This window comes from Bidens hawaiensis, unplaced genomic scaffold (assembly GCF_021521415.1).
Source record: "Bidens hawaiensis isolate Kalapana, Puna unplaced genomic scaffold, B.hawaiensis_p1.1 tig00024225_1, whole genome shotgun sequence".
Lineage (NCBI taxonomy): Eukaryota > Viridiplantae > Streptophyta > Magnoliopsida > Asterales > Asteraceae > Bidens > Bidens hawaiensis.
The window spans coordinates 35,895-50,080 of NW_027493804.1; the positions used below are offsets into that span (position 1 = coordinate 35,895).

At 34.0% G+C, this 14,186-nt stretch overlaps 2 protein-coding genes across 3 annotated transcripts; one reads left to right on the forward strand and one right to left on the reverse strand.

Annotated features, from left to right (window-relative positions):
• The first annotated feature begins 1,018 nt into the window (after window positions 1-1,018).
• Window positions 1,019-9,047, forward strand: LOC143568744 (uncharacterized). 2 transcript variants are annotated; one of them, XM_077054819.1, is made up of 19 exons: window positions 1,019-1,063; window positions 3,114-3,223; window positions 3,310-3,468; window positions 3,536-3,601; window positions 3,692-3,781; window positions 3,885-4,169; window positions 4,251-4,348; window positions 5,053-5,088; window positions 5,198-5,318; window positions 5,406-5,642; window positions 5,706-5,801; window positions 6,289-6,354; window positions 6,438-6,476; window positions 6,546-6,680; window positions 6,935-7,296; window positions 7,396-7,489; window positions 8,260-8,421; window positions 8,518-8,625; window positions 8,703-9,047. In XM_077054819.1, exons 2-18 carry the CDS (start codon window positions 3,125-3,127, stop codon window positions 8,614-8,616), a joined length of 2,244 nt encoding a protein of 747 aa, XP_076910934.1. In that variant the 5' UTR covers window positions 1,019-1,063; window positions 3,114-3,124; the 3' UTR covers window positions 8,617-8,625; window positions 8,703-9,047. The 2 variants fall into 2 exon arrangements, with proteins under 2 accessions (XP_076910934.1, XP_076910935.1); XM_077054820.1 differs by lacking the exon at window positions 1,019-1,063 and adding an exon at window positions 1,909-1,929.
• Window positions 9,048-9,190: 143 nt separating this feature from the next.
• LOC143568737 (calcium-dependent protein kinase 29-like) lies at window positions 9,191-14,125 on the reverse strand. Its single transcript, XM_077054812.1, has 8 exons — window positions 13,399-14,125; window positions 11,055-11,198; window positions 10,647-10,799; window positions 10,384-10,499; window positions 10,024-10,194; window positions 9,641-9,768; window positions 9,470-9,569; window positions 9,191-9,354 (listed from the first exon to the last, which is right to left on the reverse strand). Exons 1-8 carry the CDS (start codon window positions 13,997-13,999, stop codon window positions 9,265-9,267), a joined length of 1,503 nt encoding a protein of 500 aa, XP_076910927.1. The 5' UTR covers window positions 14,000-14,125; the 3' UTR covers window positions 9,191-9,264.
• Between the last annotated feature and the right edge of the window lie 61 nt (window positions 14,126-14,186).

Here is a 14,186-nt window from a genome sequence, read left to right on the forward strand (position 1 = left end):
CATGATATTAAAATTACCGATATCCTACCGATATCTCACTGCAATAACTGATATCTCAAATATCGGTTCTTGACCAATATCCGATAATTTTCCGCATTAACTGCTTAGCTATGCAGTCGATATCACCGATATATCAGTGATATATCGGTTATCGGTCCCTTAACGGTAGGTGGTGAATGGTGAACATTGATGGCTCATCTATTGGCAACGATCACAACAAGCGGTGGTGGTAGTTCTAATATTCCGGCGAGGTTGATTGCTCAGATGTGTGTTGGATCTAAGTATGGTGATTTGTTAGATATTGGGGACGTTGGAGGTGAGATGATAATTATTATTATTGGTGAGGTTATTATTATTGTTATTATTATTATTAGGGAAACCGATCGTAACCTGGTCAAGAAACCGGTTTCAACCAGAACCGAAACCAATCATAAACTAGCTTTAACTTTTATTGACCAAACTGAACATGATTCAACCCAAACCGATTATAAATTTTAAGCCAGTCTATACACCTCTAATCTTACAATCTTATCTGAAACACTAACCGCCCGTAACTCCTTTTTCCCAAACATTTGTTACGTAATAAATACGAAAAAGTGATTAAAAATAGCAAAACCAAAACTTTACCTAATAATAAGACCGAAACCACCCTCGAGATTGATAGTGTATTGTATTGTATTGTATTGTTGTTCGGAAACAATAGAATCACCCGATCGAGTGAGTCAAACCACAGGGGCTGAACGAAATACAGTTTCCCCTTTTCATTTCACTCTTTCATTCTCGTTTTCTTCGTCTCTCTCAAACCCTCAATCTCATCTGTCAAATCCAATTGAACCTTCGACTCCTGTATCATTATTATTAATTAATTATTCTCATCCAACTTCAATTTCACTTGTTCAAGCTCCACCACTGCCAATTCATTATTCATTACAGACAGATAGATAGATGACCGTCATTTGTACGGACAATTTTACTTCACTCCATCAACCTTAATAACTACTCTATATATTCCTCAATCAATCGCTCTTATTTCTTTTCCAATCGACTATCGATCCGTCCTTCGGTAAGCTTCAGCAACTCTATTCATTAATTGTGGATTATTATAATTGCATTTGAACGATATCCGATTCAGGATTATTATTATTATTAGGTTTTTGTTTTGGTTTATTGTGAGTCGGCTTCGGTAGTAATGTTGCTTAGGGTTTCTCATGTAGGTTTGGTAATTTGGTCATTAGGTGCCAATTGTGAGTTTCATTTTGTTTTTTTATATAGTTATTTAGAAAATGTTATTATTCCTGTATGTCTGGTTTGAAACTTTGAAGGCAATTGAATATAGTCAAGGTTGTAGTAGTCACTAGTCGGTGGTGGGGTGGGGTTTAGCGATTATTCGGATCGGACTTTAATGTATAATTTTCATTTTTATACACACACACACACATTTTTATATGTAATTTTCAGTTCTATATACACACACGCACGTTTTTTTTATATGTAATTATTAGTTTTATATATATATGCATAAACATTTTTATATGTAATTCTCATTTTTGTATATATATGCATAGACATTTTGGCCGGAAATTGGCTAGAGTCTCGCTATAAACCGCTGATTTTGGCCGGATTTGACCATTGGCCGATTAGCTCAAAATTAATCAGTGAGGTGGGGACTCGCGACTAATCGGGGTTTAATTGGCGAATAGTTGGGATTTTTACAACCATGAATATAGTGATGGATTAATTGTTGAATTATTTGAAATGGTGCTGTATCCATAATAGAATAGGGATGGTAGTGTTTGTTTTAAAATGGTAGAATGGCGTAATTAGTAATTGCATTTTCACTTGCTGTATGTTAAGAACAGTAGGTAGTTTTCTGGTTTGTATGTTGTTTGGTGGCGGGAAATGGCATATTCTCTAGGTCTATACTTAAGGGTCTTGCATTTCCTTTTTTGGTGATTTTCAAACTAAGAGTATAAAAATGCGCTCTGATCTATTTCTTAAAGTGCCAGTGTATAGTGGAGGGATTTACGGTAGATATAAGTTATAACAAGGTTCTATTATTGTAAGTGAAGTTTGTTGGGAGAGCTAGTAGATTTTGCTTTAGTATAAAAGAAAACCTATTCTGTTACTCTGTTCTTTTGTAGCTGTTCATCGGTCTGTAACATGATGGCATTTTTGTAATGATTCTTTTATGTAAAAAAGGATTACTGGTTTAGTGATTTGAGGACAAATTGTTGCTTATGCTATTTTATTCGCTCAGTTTATGAATTTAAGTATATTAAGTCCAGCAGTGTGATGAGAGTAGTGTTTGTTTTGACATGGTATAATGGCGTTACTGCCCTTTCACTTGCTTCTATTAAGAGCAGTTAATTTTTCTGTTTTGTATACAGTTTGGTGAGGGAAAGACCCATATTCCCTAGATGTATAAAAATGAAAAGATAAGATGAAATTTTTGCAGGCAGATATGTTTCTTCAAGTGTCAGTGTATAGTCTTGCCAGATAAACATTGAAGTGTCAGTGTATAGGAATGTTATCTATTTGTATACATTTTTCATTGGCTCATGATTTGATAATAGTTGACATTTTTTTAGGTTATGCCACTCTCACAGTTGTAACCCTAGTATTATAAAACTCTTGACATATAGACATTGTGTGGGATTCAGTAATGGGTAATTATGCATAGATTTTAAGGTTATGCATGGAGAGTGCATATAGGTAAGTCAAGAGGGCAGGTGGGTCATGCCCCAATTTACATATGTGTGAAAAATGAGGGGAATTGCGTTTATAAGTTATAAGTGTGAATATCTAGAACCTGATTCAATTCAGGGTATATGTGGGCACATCATGAAATTTTCGTATCATCTTGGTAATTGGTATATATTAAATCTAAACCTCATACATGCTTTTAAGTATTTGTGATATTGTAGTGCCATTCGTATTGTGTTTTTAGATTGAGATTAATATCTTGTGACATATACACCTAAAAATTTCAGTCTGCTACTTTACTTGTTTGCTAATGCACATATAGACAAAATGCATTGGGGTAGAATTTGTTTAAAATAATATTATAGGATACATTGTCAGACTTATATCATGATTTTCTTAATTTTGTTCAGGAAATTCTGCAATGCATCGTGTGGGTATTGCAGGCAGTGCTTCTAATTCAGTCCGTTCTCGTAAAGAGAGGAGATTTACATATGTTCTCAATGATACTGATGACACAAAGGTTATTAGTGTCTGTTTAATTAACTTCTAGAATTCGATCATATACTAAACAGTTAGAAAACTCATGAGGAATATATCTTTTGGCAGCACTGCGCAGGTGTAAACTGTTTGGCTGTATTAAAGCCATCAAAACCAGATAACTCAAGTTACCTCTTCACAGGGAGCCGTGATGGCACATTAAAGAGATGGGAATTGAATGAGGAGGATGCCACATGTTCAGCCACCTTTGAATCCCATGTTGACTGGGTATGATTCGTAATTTCTGCTAATTTTAACTTTAAATGCAGTTTTAATAAAACTTTAAAGTCTACAGGTCAATGATGCAGTCCTTGTAGGAGGAAATACCCTTATATCTTGCTCCTCAGATACTACTGTCAAGGTTTGTTTTCAGTGTAAGATTGATTATTTTTTAACAGTAAATTAGTATTTATACAAAATTAACTAGTATCACTTTACATTGTATTATTAGATGTGGGATTGCTGTTCTAACGGAACTTGCTCACGCACTTTTCGTCAACACACAGATTATGTCACTTGTCTTGCTGCAGCAGAAAGAAACGTAATTCTTTTTAATTTTAACAATAATATTCTTGAAATAGGTTTTAATATTTTCTACATCTGAGATAAACATGGTTGTTATTTCTGTTTGTTTATGATTCTAGGGCAATATTGTGGCATCTGGTGGGTTGGGTGGTGAGGTGTTCATCTGGGATATTGAAGCTGCACTTGCTCCACTCACCAAGTCCAGCGAGGCTGCTGACGAGGAACGTTCAAGTGGCACCAACGGGTCAGGAATATCTAGTCTACGCACTATCGGGTCAAGTAACAACATAACAAATGTACCTCAAGGGTATGTTCCTATATCTGCTAAAGGACACAAAGAATCTGTGTATGCATTAGCAATGAATGATACTGGAAATGTTCTGGTTTCTGGTGGAACGGAAAAGGTAATTTGTGTAGTTAATAGTTATCGGAGATTTTATTATAGTGTAAAGAGTTGATTTCTTATGATCTTTGATTTGTTGTAGGCTATACGTGTTTGGGACACGAGAACTGGTTCAAAGATGATGAAGCTTAGAGGTCATACGGATAATATTAGGGCATTGCTTATCGATTCTACAGGGAGGTTTGTATTTTATTTAACTTGGGTTTTACTTTAATATAAAATTAAAAGTTTATGCCTAACACGTGAGCCTATCTTGTTTTTTTTTTCCCCTTTTATACTCATATTTGTTTGAGATTTGTTAAAGGTTTTACACTTGAGTTTATTTCTTTTACTTGTGTTGTGATGCTGTTGTGCATATCTGGGTAGGTTTGGAAACGAATCGAACGAACATGAACAGAGCATGTTTGTGTTTGTTTGACTTTAACCAAATGAGCACGGACAATTAAACGAACATGGTTTTCTTGTTCATGTTTGCTCGTTAAGAAAATGAACATGTTCGTGTTCGTAACTTCGTTTATGTTTGTTCGTTAATAGTTCACAAACGTAAACGAATGGACATAACTGTATATACATGAACGAACATAACCGAGCTAAACTAGTTGAAAGAAATGTGAAGAACAATGTGGTGGCCTAAAATGTTATTAAAACTATACTAAACTGTAGTGCTAAGAAATTTAAATAAGTATATAAATCAACTTAGTCTTAAAACAAATGTAAGCTAGCGAGAACATAAACGCATACGAATTTAAATGAACGAATGTAAACAAATGTGCATGAACATTAATGAACAAATGAGACACGTGTTCATGTCCTTCGTCTATTAAATAGCAAACTTTCTGTCTGGTTATTGGGTTATTAATGGCTCTTGAATTTCATTGATGCAGGTACTGTTTATCAGGATCATCTGATTCTATGATCAGGTAAACATCTAGACCTTGCCTTTCGCCCCTGCTACCGCCGTTCTAAGTTCTTCTGACTGTCTCATTTTCTTGAACAACCATGATATTATTTCTTTTTCCATCATTTTAGATTATGGGATCTCGGGCAGCAACGATGTGTGCACTCATACGCGGTTCATACAGATTCCGTCTGGGCACTTGCCAGCACTCCAACTTTCAGCCATGTGTATAGTGGCGGAAGAGATCTTTCTGTATGTTAACTTCTATTTCTAGGGTTTCTTTCATGATTCTTCAAAGTTGAATTTATAAACATATTGTTGTACATTTTGCACTTGTAGTTGTACTTAACTGACCTTGCAACAAGGGAAAGCATATTACTTTGCACAAAAGAACACCCTATTCAGCAACTAGCAATCCATGATGATGGCATTTGGGTTGCAACCACCGACTCTTCGGTCCATAGGTGGCCCGCTGAAGGTCGGGACCCACAAAAGGTGTTTCAAAGAGGCGGTTCTTTCCTAGCTGGCAATTTGTCTTTTTCAAGAGCTAGGGCTTCAATGGAAGGATCTACTCCCGTGAGTCATCTTTGTTTATTTAAACTAATTTCATTTCTTGATTTTAATATCACTTTCATGTAGGTTCCGGTGTATAAAGAGCCAACGTTCAGTATTGATGGAATCCCAGGGATAATTCAGTATGAAATTTTGAACAACAAACGACATGTTCTGACTAAGGTAACATTAAATTATGTGTTCTCTTAATTTTTTTAATATTTTAAAATTCATATTTGACCTCGGTCAGTTTTTAATAAACCTTATATCGAAATGTAGATGAAAATAAGCACGCCATAATGGTGTATTTGGAGTTTTATAGAACATTATATTTCAAAAGTTATAAGTGAAAAAAAAATGTGTTCAAAGGTAAATATAATACAAAAATGATAATATCTTTGAGGGGTGGTACTTTGTGCGTGGAGAGATTGTACTCTGGCAGTTTTGAAAATAGTTATATCGAAACGTAGATAAAAATAAGCACGTCAGAACAGTATATTTGGAATACTGTAAAACGTTATATTTTAAAAGTTATAAGAGAGAAACAAAATATGTCCAAAGGTAATTAAAATATGAAAATGATAGTAGCTTTGAGGAGCGGTACCTTGTGCTTGGAGAGCCTGTAAATCACTATTCATAGTTATTGCTAAATAGAATGTGTTTTTGGCAGGATAATGTTGGTTCTGTGAAGCTTTGGGAGATCACTAGAGGTGTTGTGATTGAGAACTATGGACAGGTTATTTATTTAAAAAAATTACATATTATTATTAAATAAGTCAACATACATTCACCTTAGTGCTTTAAACTGTTTTCTTTCAGGTTTCATTTGAAAAGAAGAAAGAAGAGCTGTTTGAAATGGTATGTATGGCAGCATTCGCCGTTTTTATGCAATTTTCATTAACTCTAATAATAATTATTATTTTCCAGGTCAGCATTCCCTCTTGGTTCACTGTAGATAGTCGGCTCGGAAACCTGTCTGTGCATTTAGACACACCACAATGCTTTTCTGCAGAGATGTATTCTAATGATCTTCAAATCACTGAGAAACCTGAGGATGACAAGGTATGCGTGTGTGTATGCATATATATAATACAAATAGGGACGTATGCGAAAACTCATTCTTCGTGAGAAACAAAAAATCCTTAATACTACATATATGCAGCATATCATTCTACACATATGATATTAGTATAACAGTTTACATATTTCAAATACTGCATATATGTATATGTAGGATCTGCATATATGTAGTATGGAGTTATTTAGTTTCCCCACATATGAAATGATTGCTATCAACTAATATGATAAACAAACAGATCAACTTAGCACGAGAAACGCTCAAAGGGCTACTGGCTCATTGGCTATCTAAGAGAAAGCATAAACCGGGGTCCCAACCTTTGGCGAATGGGGAAGTGCCAGCTGGCAGGGATATTTCTGGAAGAAATATTACACTTTCAAAAGTTGAAGTAGACGGTGCTCCTGAAAATGACTCTAAAGTCTATCCCCCATTTGAGTTCTCAACTACCTCCCCTCCTTCAATTATCACCGAGGGGTCCCACAATGGCCCGTGGAGAAAGAAAATTACCGAAATGGACGGGACCGAAGATGACAAAGACTTACCATGGTGGGTTTTGGAATGTGTTTTGCATAATCGATTGCCCCCACGAGAAAATACCAAGTAATTAATCTTCTACTTATTATTCATTTATTTAATGATTTTCTACATTTTGACCCAAAAAAAGTTAAATAAACGGGGTATCATTTGTTTAATATCCAGGTGTAGCTTTTATTTACAGCCTTATGAAGGTTCAACTACCCAAACCGTGACACAGGGGAAGTTGAGTGCACCACGTATTCTAAGAATAAACAAGGTATTGTTAAAACATGTTTTGTTAATTAAGAAAAGGTACCCAGTCAAATCTCACTTGGTAAGGATTTGGGGAGGGTGGGACTAGGCTTGTAAACAAACCAAAAGAACACGAACGAAACATGTTCGTTCATTTAATTATAACCGAACAAACAATCGAATACGAATTATTAAACGAACAGGGGTCTCTTGTTCTTGTTCGTTTGTTAAGAAAATGAACATGCTCGTATTTGTTAACAGTATAAACGAACGTAAATGAACAAACATAAGTGAGCATAGATGAATGAACATAACTGAGCTAAAACCAATTAAAGTAGCGTGAAGAACAATGTGTACCTAAGTTATTAAAACTCGACTAAGTTGTAATGGACCAAAAAATGAATATATACATACATAAACGAACGAACATAAAACAAGTTTAAATGAACGAACTAAGTTGTAAAGGACCAAAAAGAAATTGTTTGTTTACTTCAACGAGCGAGCATGAACACATGTTTCGTTCTTCATTTAAATTTGTTTATGTGTTTTAAGTAAATGAACAAATGTTTGGTTCATGTTCGTTTGTTTATTAAATAAACAAAGATCTAGGTGGGATAGAGGCGGCTCCAGAAAACTTTAATTATTATTATTATTATTATTCATTTATTATGATTTATTGTTATTGTTATTGTTATTATTATTTGTATTATTATAGGTGTGATTAATAATGTTTTGTTAAATTTGTTAATGGTATGCAACAATGCAAGTAAATTATCTTGTGTAAATATGTGTTAGGTCGTTAATTATGTTATGGAGAAGTTGGTCTTGGACAAACCAATGGATAGTTTGAGTATCGATGGAACTTTTGCTCCTGGAGGAGGAGACGGATCCTTTAGATCCGGACTTAAACCATGGCAAAAACTTAAGCCTGCTATAGATATCTTATGCAATAATCAGGCAAGTTTATATTATTATTGTTATTAATCACATTCTTAAATCTTTTTAAATAGATTCATTTTGATATAAATACATTAATATGCTCTTGTTATCTAGGTCTTGACACCCGACATGAGCTTAGCTACGGTTCGTGCTTATATATGGAAAAAACCCGAGGACGTTGTTCTTAACTACCGGATTGCTTCTGGAAGATGAGTTAATGTGGTAACATTTCTACTTAGAAATATAATATAATTCAATATTTTATTTAATTGTAATGTTTCTAATTTTAGTTTTTATAGGTGAGAGTGTATGCTGTTGTGATGGATTTTGGGGTTTCAAGATGCTTTTTGTATGTCACAGCATCCACTGGAGACGGTGATTAGTTTGTGAACGGTGATGGCTATATGCGAAGAACGTGAAGGATTGCTAGTTTTGATATTAAGGGCTATAAGAATTAAAGAAATAGGTGTTGAATACAGAAGAGGATCTGGTGAAAAACTATGTTTAATACTTGCAAATAATACAATGGCAACCAGATAAGTTTGTGTTTTGTATACCTTATTCAAGTGTCCCATTGGATTCTTATATTTTTGTAACTAATCTAAACTTTAGAAGATGACTAATTAATCGTTGTTTCGAGCTTTTATTTGATTTTTATACAAGACACGTATATCGCCCTAAACCATGAACTTTGTACCAAACAATCACGGGCCGAATGGATGCTTACAAGGTGATGACTGTAGATATTAATGATTAAAGCAATGAGCTAAGGGGTGCATTTTTTTCCCACGTTTGGCTAATAATAATTTACTAAACAACATTCGGACCCGAAATCATTGGGATTTGTAACTAATAATTTTGTTAATCAAGTTGTATTTTGACATGTTCTCGTGTTTCAACCGTACCCTTCCTCATCATCGCCACAAACTCTTCATAGTTGATCGTCCCATCCTGTTCGATGAATTACAAAACTAAAATGTTAAATAACCCGAAAAGCTATAGCTTTAGATCGAAAGTTGACTACAATTGTTAGCATTTTGTTATTGAGTTTATGATTGCTGCAAACCTTATCAGTATCTACATCATCAAGTACTTCATCAATGGTTGCTTCATCACCCATTCCATATTGTGTCATGGCATTTTTCAACTCATCCCTAGTAATTAATCTGTAACAGAACTTACGAGTTATATCGAGCAACAATTTACATATATCACCGAGATGACCCAGAAAACAAACCCGCTATTATCTTTGTCGAAGAATTGAAAGGCCTTGCGCAAATTTTCTTCTTTATCGAGTTTGTGTCGATGCATTGTTGCAGTGATAAACTCAATGTAATCAATTGTTCCATTCTTATCAACATCAGCCTGTAACATGATGAAAACAAGCGAGTTTAGCTATGTTTGATATTTTAGGTCAAGCGGACTGGTTTTTAACTTCGAAATTGATATGGAGCATTTGATTCTTCTTAAAGAATATGATGAAAGGAGATGATTAGTAGTGAATACTAATAGTAAAGAATACGCCAACTTAAAATCAAATAAAAAGCTGTAACGGTTTTGCATATGAAAATAGATAGTTTGACCTCATAAGTCAAAGTAAGCACGCAGTTAATAGCTTACAGCTTCCAATAGTTGTCGTATTTCTGAGTCGACAAGCCTAGATCCAAGCTTTGATAGTCCCGCTTTAAGTTCTTCATATGTTATGGAACCACTTCCATCGGTGTCCATGTTGTTGAACATTTGTTTCAAGCCTTGAATCTCTTCGGTTGATTCTAGGTTTTCCGCAATAACCTTCAACAAACAAACTACCCGTTATCAAGATATTAAACAAATATGTTGGTGCACACAAAGGTTTAAATGTGACTGAATATTTGAATATCAGTAATGATCATGTCAGTAAGGCCACATTGTCATTTACAATATGTAAATTCTTTTTCTTGATCAAAACAAACTAAAACTAGTTTTTTTTTTAAAGCATACCTTCATTGCAAGCTTTTTTAACTTGTTCATCGCTCTAAATTGCTTCATTCGAATCAAAACTGCACTATCCATGGGCGACTCTGAAGCTTCACCGTCTTCCTTGAGCCATGGGTGTTCTAAGATGTCAAAAGATTAATGCAAGTCCAATGTTATAACTTTATAAATATATTTTGGGATGATCATTGTATCTATCTCAAAGGAAACCATATGTCATGATCATCTAAACAACATAAATATGAACATTCTTTTGAAAATATACTAACCGAGGGCTTTGTCTGCAGTGATACGTTTTTTAGGATTTCTTGTCAGCATCTTCGAGATTAAATCTTTGGCACTAGGAGATATAGATGACCATGGAGGACTATGAAGATCAAGACTACCTTCTAATATTGCTTTAAATATGCTCCTTTCATTTTCTGAAACATCCATTATACTTTATGGTTTTAGACAAACAATTTAATGGACTTTGGCTTTTAAGATCCAACTTTTAGTAACACTCTTACAGTCTTACAAAAACTTATATTTGTGTTAAGTAATTAAAAAACTTATGTGTTTATTCAACTTTAGTTGAACAATGATATACTTTTTCTATTTGTTGTAAAGTTGTTTTGATTTTCAAAACCATATAATTGAACATAAAAGTCACAAGATATATAGATTGTAATTTGTACCTCCCCAGAAAGGAGGGACTCCGCTGAGAAGAATGTACAATATAACACCCGCACTCCACACGTCTATCTCCTTCCCATAACGTCTCCGTAACACCTCTGGTGCCACATAATATGGACTTCCAACAATCTCACTGTAACTTTTCCCTGAAAAAAAATTAATAGTAAGATACCACATGTTTTTAAAATGTCACATGATGAATAACTGAATATAAACAACAAATGCATAGTTTCTCAATCTCATTCCTACTTTGTAATGAGACACTTAATGTACTCTTGGCTAAATCTGAACCTAAAAACACTCAAAAACAATTGTAAGACAAGTTGAAGTACAAAATTAATAAAGAACAAAGAAACACAATGTGGTTTACTCAATCTATGTGATTAGACTATGTTCACAACCAAACTAGAGCTAGCCGAAGCTATGCAATGTAAAGATTCGAGAGTCAAAGACCCCCACAAACCCCCCCTTTAGGGTCGTCTCTGTTACTTGTACCCAAAGCTAAACAACCACGTATGTTTGCTCACTAGAGCCTTATGCCAAGATAACACAATTTGAATTTAAGCTCGAAAGAAATAACCGAATACAAATATACTATTGTATTGAACTCATGATCTGGAACATAATTAACACATTCTTTCATTAATCTACTGCTAAGTCGTCAATAAAACTGTCTTCGAAGTTGATGTCTTTTCTAATACATGTTGTACAATGTCTTGATCAACCACACTAAGCATCTGCCAATCCAACAGTTCCTATTCCTAATCCTCTTGCTTCATATGCACAGTTTTATATTGGACCAAAAAGATTGATCTCATCTATAATTTATATATAAAAGTCACTTATGGTCTATGACTTATTTCTTAACTAGTTAACTTTGCACAACCAATTAATATTTCAGGCCTACTATTCCATACCAACCCAAAAGACAACTTAATTAGCGAAACATATATACAAAACTAACCCCTAAGATGACCGCGCTCAAAGTTATTATAGAATAATCAGTCATTCAAAATCAACCAGCTAACCGACCAACCCAAAATCAAGACATGATTATCTTTTCCTAAAGCTAGAGTTCATAACTCTTCACATATAAAGGTTCACAATCACATTTATAGAGATGTCACATAAATTTCATGCTCATCATGGAGTCTATTCAGAACAATATTGTCTTCCAGTTTTGGTGCCAATCATTAATGTAATGCAATGTAATATAAATAATTGCTATTTGATACTTACCTAGATTCATTTTTGTGTGTCCATGGTCGATTCACGCATTATTGCAATTTGTTAGGGTCTAAGGTTGACATTAACAACCCTATATAAATTGATAGGGTCAAATTGATTATTCAAAGATTTTCAAGGGCACAAAGACAAAGCTCATTGACCTGTCATTTTCCAGTTGACTTGTTGACCAGATGTACACAACACCGTTTTTACTTTGTATTTACTAGTCGTTTCATTGGTGACTAGATATCCTATAATTTTATTTTATTTTTGTCTTCTAAATTTCTAAGTAAAATCTAGTCAAATGTGTACAAAGCTAAAAATTCTTATTAATTAGTTATAATCAACCTTTATTATAATTTTATTATTTGTCTTAAAATATTCATTCTTTTGCTTTCAGATAGTTTTACCATAAAAAAAGGTTGTTTTACTATTAAAAAGATACCATCAATCAATATAGTTAATAAACGTAAAAAATTATAAATTAAATCCTCAACTTTTATTATATCTTTACCTCTTAACCTATAAAAGTTAAAATTCTTTTATAGCTCAAAAACAGTACATTTTTATAATAAATCAAACATTTTATTAAGAGTACGAATGTACGATGATAATCTTAGCATTCAAGCCAATGGTGAGGTGGTCCGTTGGTAAAGACATAGTCTTTAAACACCTAGGTTTTGATGATTTTGGGTTCAAGTTCCATATACAATATGGATTAAAAAAATTTTCGTCGTTCAATAATGATAATCTTAGCATTCAGAAAAGAGGTGGATAGACAAAGAGTTTGTTGTATGATATCTTATCAAAAGTTTATAGTCGTTTTCTCAAATAATACAAAATAAACAATAATATTTTTTTTAGTTGTTGGGAAATAGTTTTAATTTCAATCATATTTTGAAAACACTTCAGTATAGATGTGTTAATATCATACCTACATCAGGCATAAAAAAATAAATATTTAACGATACTTAACGACATTAAAGGTTATATGCATGTATGTGAGTTTGAAGAAATCAGGTTACGCATTAAAACATTTTCAAGAAAATGAACATAGAATTCATATGAATATGAATATTGAATAATTAAGAGATAAATAAATATGCAAAATAAACTAACCTTCTTCAATGAAGACAGAAAGCCCAAAATCAGTAGCCTTCAATGGAGCATCTTCATCTTGACTAACCATCAAGAAATTCTCAGGCTTCAAATCTCTATGCATAACTCCCATGAAATGACAAGCATGCACCACATTCACAATCTGTCTCCCAATCTTTGCCGCTTCTTTCTCCGAATAACTCCCTCGTTTTATTATCCGATCGAAAAGCTCCCCACCACTACACAACTCCATAACCAAATGCACTCTCGTTTCGTCCTCATACGCACCTTTAAACTCCACAATATTCGGCTGTCCCGTTAAATGTTGCAACAACATGATCTCCCTCCTCATATCATCCATTTCCTTTATTGTCACAAGCTTCTTTTTAGGTATTGATTTGCATGCATAATTCAATCCGTTGGCCTTTTCGGTGCAAAGATACGTGACACCGAACTGGCCCCGTCCTAATTCTTTCCCAATGTGGTAAGTTTCCTTTAGGTCAACATACTCCTTGCCTAAAATAGATCTATCTTCATGGGGTTTCAAGGGTTTTCGAGGTGGGGATGAAATCGAGATTTCGTGGCTTCGATGAGGTTTTAGTAAAGACCAACATATACCCATTTGAGATTGAGGTGAGATGTGAAATGGGTTTGAGTTAGATTAGGGTTTTTGTGAAGATATTGAAGTGGATTGGGTTGATGGATATTGAATGTTCCTTGCTTTAGGTAGTTTTTTTCTATTACTTCATGTTCTTTTTGCTGGACACGACTTTGTTGGTTTCTTGATTTGAAGTTGCTTTCGGAGGTGA

What these genes read in the sequence shown, in the direction of transcription:
- LOC143568744 (XM_077054819.1), top strand. Translation starts at nt 3,125, where the DNA reads ATGCATCGTGTGGGTATTGCAGGCAGTGCTTCTAATTCAGTCCGTTCT. An exon ending in CCCCCACGAGAAAATACCAA is followed by an intron (nt 7,297 to 7,395) that starts GTAATTAATCTT and finishes TTTAATATCCAG; the next exon opens with GTGTAGCTTTTATTTACAGC. An exon ending in ATATCTTATGCAATAATCAG is followed by an intron (nt 8,422 to 8,517) that starts GCAAGTTTATAT and finishes CTTGTTATCTAG; the next exon opens with GTCTTGACACCCGACATGAG.
- LOC143568737 (XM_077054812.1), bottom strand. Translation starts at nt 13,999, where the DNA reads ATGGGTATATGTTGGTCTTTACTAAAACCTCATCGAAGCCACGAAATC. An exon ending in TTCTGTCTTCATTGAAGAAG is followed by an intron (nt 11,199 to 13,398) that starts GTTAGTTTATTT and finishes ATTTTTTTTCAG; the next exon opens with GGAAAAGTTACAGTGAGATT. An exon ending in AGTCCCTCCTTTCTGGGGAG is followed by an intron (nt 10,800 to 11,054) that starts GTACAAATTACA and finishes TGGATGTTTCAG; the next exon opens with AAAATGAAAGGAGCATATTT.